A 12,455-nucleotide genomic window follows, 5' to 3' on the forward strand; every position below is an offset into this window, starting at 1 on the left:
ACCAAATGGTAGGGATGGGGCAAGTTGGCTCAAATCAAATGGGGCAAGTTGGCACACGTTATTTGATAACAATAGTAAGCCTATTTATTTATATATTTACGTTTTTGTTTCTGGATTTTTGGAAGGATATGAGATTTAGTGTCCTATCATTTTCTCCACATTGTTCTCACAAGTTGCAGCCCCTGGATTTTAGTGTTTATAGACATCTGATGAAATGTGTTAACAGGGCATGTGATTCGGGGATGACTGGTAATCCAGGATCAAATATGCCCATCTGTGACATTCCTGGTGAAGTTTCCTCGGCTTTACCTCTAGCTGTCACTTATTCTGATGTTTTCAATTGGTTTAGGATTGATGGAATTTCAACTTTGAATTACAGACTATCTCAAGATTTTTATTTTACGGTGGTTGGATGTAACAGATTGAGAGATGTTCGGAAAGACACATGGGCTTCAGATCAGTCATCAGCGTGATAAATAGTTAAGACAACTGCTCCTGTTAATCCAGAAGAAAGCTCAGCTGAGCTGGAGCCTGTATTTGGTAAGCCATGAGAAGTGTGGGTCCAGTGCAGGGCATGTAATATGTGAGAGCATGAAGACTATGACGAGGATTTATTTCACACCTGCCACAATTACAACTAGATGATGATCTGAAGTAATACTAGTGCCTTATATTTTGTATTTTGGAAATTCAGAGGGTATTTTTGCTAATTGATTTAAATGCAATGTAGTCATTTTCTTTTAATTATCAATGTGCCAACGTACCCCATAATGTGTGTCAACTTACCCCGTGGGGCAAGTTGGCACGAAAAGTTATTTTTTCTAAAGCTTATTGTTATCTTATGTTGAAAGCAAACAACAATTATTTTGCTCGATGATAAAGACGAATGTTAATATTTTTCAATGGTGGTAAGAATTTTGCAAAAATTATTGTTTTATATTCGCAATCACCAAAATTGTAAAAAGTGTGCCAACTAGCCCCGGTCTCACCTACTCGCTTTAGCTTTGTTTACGAGATGAAAATTAATGTAGCGGTGGTTGGAAGACTGGCACTATAAAGTAGCATATAAGTTCTTATCATTATTAGAGTTATTGCTGTAGAATGTCTATGTACATAACATTTGTTAAATAGAGTTACGCACCCATCAAATCGATAGCAATATATGTAATATATTGCGCTATAGCCCACTCGGTTTGTTTTATCGAAGCAGGACTACTTTCTTTTGGTTTCAACTGACTTCCATGCTAATGAAATCATGGATACATTTTTGTATTATCAGTTTTATGAATGAATATTTTTGTTACTATAGTCGATTTTTTTCGGCTGGTGTAAAATTCGTTAGATATAATAACCTGGCTGAGGAAGGACACAGAGGATCTCTTTTTTTTTTTTTTTTTTTTTTAAACAATCTCTCTACACACCAAGTTATTTCGAACATTTCCATTCTCTTAAGAAGATTATGAATAAATACAAGAGCAAACTAGACCCCAAAAAATAATCACCTAGAATTAATGTAAAGAAAACAAGAGAAATGAAAAATTAGTGCGATTGTCAATTTTTTCTATCGTTAATGTTTAATGAGTCAGTGTTTAGCGAATTGTTAGGGTTTAGTGAGTAAGCGTTTAGTGAATGTTTATGAGTAAGTGTTTGATGAATGTTTAGGGTTTAGTGACTGTTTAATGTGTCAGTATTCAGTGAATGTTTGCTGAGTCTTTAGGGTTTAGTGAATGTTTTGTGAATGTTATTGAGTGAGTGTTTAGGGTCTTAATGAAAGTTTTGCGAATTTTAAATGAGGGTTTATTGAATGTCTTGTGAAAGTTAGTGTTTAGCAAATATTTAGTATGTGTTTATTAAGTTTTTAATGAGTGTATGTTCATTCACTGTTTAGTATTTAATAAGTATTTAGGGTTTGGTAAGCATTTAGTATTTAATGAGTGCTTAGGGTTTAGTGAATGTTTAGTATTTAATTAATGTTTAGGATTAAGTGAGTGTTTAGTGAATGTTTACCGAGTGTTTGGGGTATAATGAATATTTAGTAAATTTAGTGTTTCAAGTGTTTAGTGAGCATTTAGTGTATAGTGAGTGCCTAGTGAGTGTTGGGTATTCAGAGTGTTTTGTGTTATTGAGTGTGTGTGTGTGAGTGTGTGTTAATTGTGTGTGTGTGTGTGTGTATAGTGAATGTATGCAAGTGTGAGTGCTTACTGAGTAAGTGCATTGTGAGTGTTGGTGTTTAGTGATTGTACTACATTACTGTTTAGTTAGTGCTTCGCTACCATATGCAAAGAAAGTCCTGTATATTTACAATGGAACCGTTTATGCTTGACACTGCTTAGATCCAAGAGCAGATGCTTAGGCCTTGACCACAATGGTTGGAGTGCTTAGGCCTGTTTTCGTAAGGTAATTTTTCTCTGTGAAATTGGGTCGAATAATAATAATAATAATAATAATAATAATAATAATAATAATAATAATAATAAAGATTTAAAAAAGTAATAGTAATAGAATATAGTACTAAGAGCTGGACCGAGACCTTTCAATATGGCCTTCCGAAGTCACTCTCGGCAGGGAGATCGCTACTCAAGCGATTGACGCCCTATGCCTTGCACACAGCTGACATATATGCACATTCGGTTGTCCGATTTTTATGACTGTTGGAGACGCATTATAAATCATATTAACAATGGTAAATACATTGAACAGACGTGAGGATATAATATGATGTTAGTAAGTGCCTGTCTACTGGATATAATGAACAAATAAAGAAAAAAATATTAGGGAGAAAATTAGCCGAATAATGGTCGTCAAAGCCAGCATCGATAGAATGTATTGAAACACATTACATAGGCTGCCTGTGGTGCGTGCCGGGCGGAAGTTTAAGAGGGACAAACCCACTCAGCTGGCTTTAAACTCAAACTGGTATCATTTTTATTTGAGTTTAGATTTTCTTCCCTGAATATATATGGTACCTGATACTTGGTGATAGTGTACAGATCAATTTGAGTGAGGCAACCGAAAATAAGTGGACTATTAGAAAACTGACATGATATTATAGGCCAACTTAATTTGGCATTACCATCACAGCATTCTAGGATGTGCAGTGCAATTGTAGTACAAATTTTACTTGGTATCTCCAATGTTGGATGCAGATCCTGTCTCCCCCTCCCCACTCGTTGTGGGGCGTCTGTCAGGGGTAACCACCCACTAAAACGTCTGTCATTATCACCACAGTATTCTAGGATGTGCAGCGCTATTGTAGTGCAAATTTTACTCGGTATCTCCTAAGTTGGATCTAGATCCAATTAACCCCCCCTTTTCAGTGCGTCTGTCAGGGGGAACCCACCCTCCAAAATGTTTGTCACAAGTCATTCTATAATCAGTAGAGTCTGCAGATATATTATATATTAGTTTCATCTGGTATCTCATATATTGGATCTAGACACAAAATCTAACGAACAATTAGTGGTGCTTGTTAAGTAAGCCACCCATATATTTTCGGCAGACGGTCAGTTTCACAGTTTACAGTCTACTCTTAAATACCAGTAGGGGTTACAGTCGGTATCTCGTTCGTTGTATCTCAACGGTCCGGGCTGCCGCTCTATGTATAGTTATAGTTATTTTCTCTCCATGTGGCTCCTTTGCCATATGTTTTGAAAGTTTCTTTGCCCGTGTTGAAACCATAAATCTTTCCTAGTTGCATAAATTTTATCCAAACATTCTTAGTGAAAGAATCAGTACACTTAGCTCTCTTACTTTCCACGTTGTCATTGAAATTTAATAGACTCTCAGAAACAAGCCCTTTACTATAGACTATACAGCCAATACAGTGATAAAAGTAGCCAATCGTGATTTATCTGGAGCTAAAATGACTTCTGATGTTCCATCATCCCCTATCAGTTTCATTCAATTCTTCTATATTTCTTGACTATTCTCCTTCAAACTTTACTTACACAGGAATTACATCATATGAGAGTGTGACCTTAGAAAAAAATAAAAGGTTATTTTGATTTTGGTGTTGCTGTTTTAGGGGTTTATTGTAATGTTTGATTACTAGCTATATATTATGAATGAAAATAATTTCCTATTCATGGACAAAATATTTTATAATGTATTTGATGAAGATGTGTTATTGTTATAGGTTAAAAACCACTATTGTATTACAACGTATGCATTGATTTGTCAATAAATAATAATAATAATAATAATAATAATAATAATAATAATAATAATAATAATAATAATAATAAAAGTAGACGAAAACCCAGAAATATACAAGACAGGAGAATGACAGACAGAACAAACGACTGGCACAACAAACCAATGCACGGACAATACATGAGACAGACTAAAGAACTAGCCACCGATGACACATGGCAATGGCTACAGAGGGGAGAGCTACAAAAGGAAACTGAAGGAATGGTAACAGCGGCACAAGATCAGGCCCTAAGAACCAGATATGTTCAAAGAACGATGGACGGAAATAACATCTCTCCCATATGTAGGAAGTGCAATACGAAAAATGAAACCATAAACCGCATAGCAAGCGAATGCCCGGCATTTGCACAGAACCAGTACAAAAAGAGGCATGATTCAGTCGCAAAAGCCCTCCACTGGAGCCTGTGCAAGAAACACCAGCTACCTTGCAGTAATAAGTGGTACGAGCACCAACCTGAGGGAGTGATAGAAAACGATCAGGCAAAGATCCTCTGAGACTATGGTATCAGAACGGATAGGGTGATACGTGCAAATAGACCAGACGTGACGTTGAAAGTCAAGAAGAAAGTATCACTCATTGATGTCACAATACCATGGGACACCAGAGTTGAAGAGAAAGAGAGGGAAAAAATGGATAAGTATCAAGATCTGAAAATAGAAATAAGAAGGATATGGGATATGCCAGTGGAAATCGTACCCATAATCATAGGAGCACTAGGCACGATCCCAAGATCCCTGAAAAGGAATCTAGAAAAACTAGAGGCTGAAGTAGCTCCAGGACTCATGCAGAAGAGTGTGATCCTAGAAACGGCGCAAATAGTAAGAAAAGTGATGGACTCCTAAGGAGGCAGGATGCAACCCGGAACCCCACACTATAGATACCACCCAGTCGAATTGGAGGACTGTGATAGAGCAAAAAAAAAAAAATAATAATAATAATAATGCCTTCCCTAAATCTATGAACAACCACCTAAGATTATTTATGGATAATTAGATTAACTTCATAGAACTATAAAGGTCAGCAAGAACACTGGAGATCCATTTCGGCTCTAAAACAATGGACTAATATTATATTTTTCCCGATTTCATCAATGTGTAATCAACGCACACGCTGTCTTACTTCCATGTTAGCTCAATTCATGTTTAGCACTGATGCTAAATATGTTTTAACTTAAATATTGGACCTGTGCAATTCCTCCCTTTTTTTATAACTATATTTTCCATTTTCAAACTTTTTTTTATCGATTTCTTTCTCCAAGTAGTTGAATGTAATCAATGAATATTTTCTTTGCAACTGACTATTCTAAAAAAAATAACGAAAGCAAAATTAGCATCTAATAGTTATCAAATTCAGTTAATAAGGTCATGCATACGATACCCATTATGATTCTATGTAATATGTACTCTGCAGTGTAAAATGTAAAAACTGTATATATATATATATATATATATATATATATATATATATATATATATATATATATAATATATATAAATATATATATGTATATATATATATATATATATATATATATATATATATATATATATATATATATATATATATATATATATATATATATATATATATGTATGTATATATATATATATATATATATATATATATATAGATATATATATATAATATATATATATATATATATATATATATATATATATATATATAAAGCTGCAATGCACAAACATGGCGATTATAATATGTCAGTTGAAACGAGCAAAAACATTAAATTGTTAGATTTCACGAAAGGATTTAATGACCCTAAGTATTATGTGGGGAGGATTCAGAACCTCGTTTGTTTAAAAAATTGTTGAAAGAAAAACGCTTCAGGTAAAGGTTGCCACTTTCTCAATTAAGAACAATGAAAAAAAAGGGAAAAATAAAGAACTTTGTCATACGTAATTTTGTAACGCTTGCCGAAGGCAAATAAAATATATTATGTTATATTTCGATAAACTGTATATTTTCTATAAAGAGCTAAAAAAAGTATTGTGATATACTTCGATATATTCACATGCATAAGGAGAATGATATACATACTGACGAGTATATTTACTCGAAAGCTTTCAGGTAAAAGTCTAATCTATCAGAAAATTATCTTAACGCTGGAGACATTATTTCTTTCGTTTCAGTTACCACTGAAGGATAAAAAATTCGAGTATAACTACTAGTTCTCGTATCTAATAGTATCATTGTTTTCTTTTTCAGATCATTTGAAAAGGACATAAGATGAATAATTAGGAAAGTGGAGAAAGTTATCGCAACAGGAAAACAAATGAAGGAGTGAAATGTTCCGAGACTTCTATCCTAAGAGGATAATAGAATGTGAACAAAAATCCTTGACGAGAAGATGGAATCGTAACATCTCCGAGGATTATTTTTTTTTCTAATGAACAAATGAGCAACTTCGCGATGTCTGTATCATCTATAAACATGAACGTTATTGATGGACAATTCAGTCAAATATTAGAAACCGTATAAATTGAGAAAAGGTTCGTAATGAGACAAGGGGAGTCATATTAGAAATCAAGATGGCATGAAATCGTAACTGAAAAGTAAATACATCATTAATAATCCCATAAATTGCTTTTGTCTTTATTGGCAAGATTCTGGGTGCTTCGGTTTTCTCCTCTCCAGGGGATATGGAGGCTCATATAAAGAAAATCATCGTTGTCCTCTTGGTAACATTTTCTTCTGCCACGTATGACTTTGGTAAGTACATTAAAACACCTTCAATTCTTCTTAGATGTCTGAATGGAATTTAACAAACTTGTTTAAGACAGCTTTGTTTCCTAATGAATACTTCATTTGCATTTTCATAAATACAACATACAGGGTGTCCATAAAGTCCCAGTACCATTACAAGTATGTATGGCTTGTAATGGTACTGGGACTTTACGGACACCCTGTAGTTAGGATAGGGTTTTCCTGTGAATTCTGGCTCGAGTAGTATTCATAAATAAACAAAAACTCATATTCAGTGAAGATAAGATGTGTGACAAAGTGTCATTAAGAGTTGGAGACTAGAATTTCAGATCTTCCGCTGCCCATCGTGCATCTGGCAATGCTATAGGACAGACCACCACCGGGGTTGAAAGCTTCATGGACCACGGCTCATACAACATTATACACTGCACAGACAACTCGATTGCCATTTTTTTACTTGTTATTTTTCATTCTTATTTGTCATAGTATAACTGACAAAGAAAATTAGAGTTTTACTAACTTCAGCTTAAGTAATCCCTTGCTATTAAGGTTAATTCCCTTCAGGGGAAAGAATTAAATGTCTCGACCCTCAATGTTCATCACTGAATGTGTTTTGATTATATATTGATTATATCTCTATGGCCTTTTCTTTTTTCAGTGATGAAACCAGAATTCATCGAGAAATCCCAGGATCTCAATGTGACTTCATACGTTGGCCAGACAAGTAGACTTCCATGCACCGTAAAATATCTGTCTGGAAAAAGAGTGAGTTATCATGATTGCATATTTATAATGTCGTGACTAGAAAATGTGGAATACTTGTATTGGCTTTGAGATTGAATATCCAATAACTTGTATTACCCTAATGCTGTTCTTGCTATTCGATACTTCTGTATTTCCCTTTACTTCATCTTACTGCTTCCTAATGAACTCAATCTTATTTGGAAGCTTTAATTTCAAGTCAGTGGCCCCTTTGGTATGCTTGTTCCATTTGCATAGGTTTCATTTACTGAAGGATAATAATAAATACTTTATAAATCTGAGAATTTATTATGATTGTGCCTGTATATTCTCTTGACTAGAATTTTTTTGTATGGTTTTTTTTTTTTGCGTTGCATGGAACCAGTGGTTATTCAGAACGGAGACCAACGGCTTTACCAGACTTCCGAACCACGTTGAGAGTGAACTTCTATCACCAGAAATACACATCTCTAACCCCTCAGAGACTAGGAAAAATAAAAGAGCTGTAGTTGTTCTCTTGACTAGAATTTTAATATTATTATTATTTTTTTTATGGTGTATTTACGTTGCATGGAACCAGTGGTTATTCAGCAACGGGACCAACGGCTTTACGTGACTTCAGAACCACGTCGAGAGTGAACTTCTATCACCAGAAATACACATCTCTAACCCCTCAGAGACTAGAAAAATGAAAGAGCTGTAGTTGAGAAAATTGTAAGAGTTGCCTGGATGAGCAACTCGAAGCTAGCGAGATTATATCAATAACGTTGTCGATTTGGGGATTCAGCATGATTGTGCATTTGTATTATCTTGGCCCGAAAAACTGAGGGAATTGCGTTTGAGAAAACCTGATATTTATCAAAAAATTGCCTGCATGGGCACTGAGAGGTCTATGAGATTTAATGTCTGGTAACTTCCATGTTATAAGTTTGAGATTTTACATCGATCCTGGTCCCATTTCTTAAACAGAAACTCAAACAGAGCAGAGGTTAATGAAAGATAGAATAATTTCCCAGGTACAACAACGGGCATCTGACTATTCCCTTAGTGGATTATTATTATTATTATTATTATTATTATTATTATTTTATTATTATTATTATTATTATTATTATTATTATTATTATTATTATTATATTGATTTATTCACCAGTAAACTTCTAATACGCATGATTTTGTAAAAATAATATAGAAATCTCATTATCTATTTAGTATCAAAGGTACATGATTTTATCTGAATCTATTACTTTTCATTATGTCAACGAATACTTGTTTTCATTTTTATTCGCAGTCTGTAAATAGAGTTCAGAGACAGAAATACTGATTTTATCTTACAGCGTATTCTTATGCCTGGGGCTTCAAAATGCGATGAAATCTTAATTAAGCATATCGGTAATTTTCATGTTTAAACAGTCTACATTTATAACCACATCGATATTTTGTACGTCCATTTCGATAACATTTTTAATTACCTTTGTAAGATTTCCCTCAGTATAATGATATATATCGGCTCTGGTTATGTTCGGTATAAAAAGTTGCCAAGTGAAATCCAGCCTGGGTGATCAGTTTAAATGTTTACATGCCATAAAAAGTAATAAGGGTCTCAGGATCTTGGAGAACTCTTCTCTCTCTCTCTCTCTCTCTCTCTCTCTCTCTCTCTCTCTCTCTCTCTCTTTTACGATAGGGAGGGATGTATGGCTGCCTTTTCAAAAGGGCAAGGTGTTTATCATTTGACTCTAACATGATAGCCACGGTCATTATGTTACTCTTTCCATAATAAGAATCATTTCGAGATCAGGGGAACAGAGAGGAGTTTTCATCACACATCATCATCATATAATTTCGTTCCAGATAAAATAGGTTATCCTGATATGGTAAGTTTAGTTATTTTCCTTGTTGAAAACGTCGTAGGAAAGGTATTGTGTGTCGGTCTTATAAAACATAATTCGTAAAAAGATGCCTTTGCAATTTGATGCAATATCTGAACGTTCACTGCAACGCATAAATCAACAAATAATCTAGAATTATTATAGGATATTGAATCACTATGATGCCCCGAGTTGTCAGGTATCTTGATAATAGCTAATGGTAATATAATTTTCGGGGTTTTCTCTTGAATATGGATTTGAAATGCATAGTAATTTCTGTTGCTCAAAGGTCTAGGGTGCATTTGTCTTTTCTTCCAGGTTTCCTGGATACGTCAGAGAGACTTACAGGTCTTATCTACTGGACGCCATACGTTCTCGACGGACTTGAGAATTTCAGTGTTGCCAGGAATACGCTTCAAACTCCGAAGGTCCAGAGACCTCGTACTCCAAAGGCCATTTTTTCGTCGTGTATCGAGAGGCACCAGGTGGTCCGGTGAAGGTTTCACGTCTAGAACGTGGAATATAAAGCCTCTTAAGTTTTCCACAGTCTACTATGATTATCGGCAGGCTGAATTGCAGGGAGAAAACAAGAATGTTTTATCAAGAGATGTGACTTTTCACAGAAAATTGCCCCAAGGTTCATCTGAAAGTATAGAAGCCAACTTAAGGAATAAACTTTGCCACCAGCATTTCAGAGGTAGCAAGGAAAACATAGAAAAAAAGATAGGTCAGGAACTTAGACCACCGTATTTCATAGGCAGTAACGAAAACAACAGGAGGACAGTTATAGATCTATACAACCACGAACGAAAAAACAATCCTACGTACAAAAACGACACAGGGAAACTTCTAAGTCACAAAAGTTCTTGGGTTCGACGGAGGAAGAAGAGGTCTAAAAAGGCAACAACTTCGCAAATTCACGAGGCACAAATTAAAGAAGAATCACAAACAATGATTTTGGAAACAACAACGGATCAGTCTCCAGACAAGAGTCATTCACAGACGAGTGAGAAAGGTCCCATAGCCATCTTCCCCCAAGGTCCAGTCCCGACTGCCAGAGAATACAAACACCGGAAGTTGACCCCTAATTACATCGATGGTGCTTGGGAGCCCGAGGATTATTCCTTGCAGATAAAGGACACTAAACCTGAGGACGCTGGGACTTACATATGCCAAATTAACACGGAGCCGAGGATATCGCAATCTGTGGTTCTTACAGTTGTTAGTGAGTAACGACATTTTCTCTCTCCTCTGACATTATAATTAGTCTGAGATATAATCTTATAAGATGGAATGAAACAATAAGGAATTTTCTAAATAGGGAAATTAAATTAGCCTGAGTAGCTGCATTTCCTACAGAGCTTTGATGAAGGAAAGTTAGTTATAATAATAAATTCCTGAAAAGTAATTATTGGTTCCATGTCAGTTATCATATCATGGTTTTAAGAAGAGTATTTATCTTTTGATATTTTATTTGTCTTCTCTTTTGGAGTATCTAATTCTTTAAGGAATTTCTCTCAATCTTTCTCTCACACATATATAATAAAACTTCGAGTTCTTGCCGATTCAGTTATTTTTTCTACTCAAATTTAGTAATACTGATGGTGGTAATATATTTGAATATATCTTGTTCGTGTACCTCATTACTAATATAGCAATATATATATATATATATATATATATATATATATATATATATATATATATATATATATATAATAAAAGGAGCACATACACACACACACACACACACACACACATATATATATATATATATATATATATATATATATATATATATATATATATATATATATATACGTATATATATGCGCGTATATGTGTCTGTATTAGAGTGCATATTATCAAGTTATACATACACATGTTTATATATTTGCGACCCTGATTTTTGTGGTTATTGATGATCGCGACTACTATTATTGGAACACGAAAAGGCGATCTAATTTTAAACAGTCTTCTGTTTTTTCTCTTGTACCTAGGAATGAGTGCTGAAATTCTGGGCAGTAGAGAATTGTTCGTTAAGGCCGGAAATCCCGTAACTTTGTCCTGTAGAGTCAACCGAGGGGCTCTGAGTCCAGGTAAATATATATATAAAAAAAAAAAAAGTTTCTTGATTTTAAAAAGTTAAGCATTTCTTAGTTTTACCAGACCACTGAGCTGATTAACAGCTCTCCTAGGGCTGGCCCGAAGGATCAGATATTTTTACGTGGCTAGGAAACAACTGGTTACTTAGCAACTGGACCTACGGCTTATTGTGGGATCCGAACCACATTGACAAATGAATTTCTACTACCAGAAATAAATTCCTCTGATTGCTCGTTGGCAAAGAAGGGAATCTTGATTTAAAAGAAAGTCTATCTATCAAGAAGATGAAAATACATAATAAAATATTATAATTCTGTTTATTATGATCATTATTCGTATTATTATTTCTATTATATTATTATAATTATCATTGTTCAGAAGATGAATCCTTTTCATTTTGAACAATCCCACAAGGACCATTGACTATTGTGTTTATTTGAATGAAGTAATATATGGTAATTGGAAATACAGATTTAAGAGATCGTTCATTAGAAAAGAAAAATAAATTAACATATTAATAAATAAATAGATAAGATGTTACTAGATTATTAGAATACAAAGAGAATTGTTTTCTTTAAAATATCATTAATGTGTTCTTGACATTTGTGCTTTGCATACGATAATCGAAATGCTAAACGTTGAACTTTACTACATATTAATTTATTTGGCTGTATATTAATAATATAATATTTTTCATACACTGTAATAATTTATTCTTAAAGAATACAAATGTCAAGTCTAGATAAAAATATTTCGACCAGAAAGTTTTGAATAAGTTAAAGTAATCACCGGTATTATTGATC

General features: G+C 34.1%; 1 protein-coding gene across 1 annotated transcript in view; it reads left to right on the forward strand.

Annotated features, from left to right (window-relative positions):
• Positions 1–6,457: 6,457 nt before the first annotated feature.
• The window catches only part of LOC135218019 (uncharacterized), a 26,545-nt gene continuing 20,547 nt past the window's right edge, over positions 6,458–12,455 (forward strand). The window contains exons 1-4 of the mRNA XM_064254164.1: positions 6,458–6,943; positions 7,596–7,702; positions 9,865–10,771; positions 11,547–11,645. Of these exons, the coding sequence (XP_064110234.1) occupies positions 6,874–6,943; positions 7,596–7,702; positions 9,865–10,771; positions 11,547–11,645 (1,183 nt within the window). The 5' untranslated portion in view covers positions 6,458–6,873. The remainder of the gene's footprint in view (positions 6,944–7,595; positions 7,703–9,864; positions 10,772–11,546; positions 11,646–12,455) is intronic.

This window comes from Macrobrachium nipponense, chromosome 9 (genome assembly GCF_015104395.2).
Source record: "Macrobrachium nipponense isolate FS-2020 chromosome 9, ASM1510439v2, whole genome shotgun sequence".
In the NCBI taxonomy this organism is placed as follows: domain Eukaryota; kingdom Metazoa; phylum Arthropoda; class Malacostraca; order Decapoda; family Palaemonidae; genus Macrobrachium; species Macrobrachium nipponense.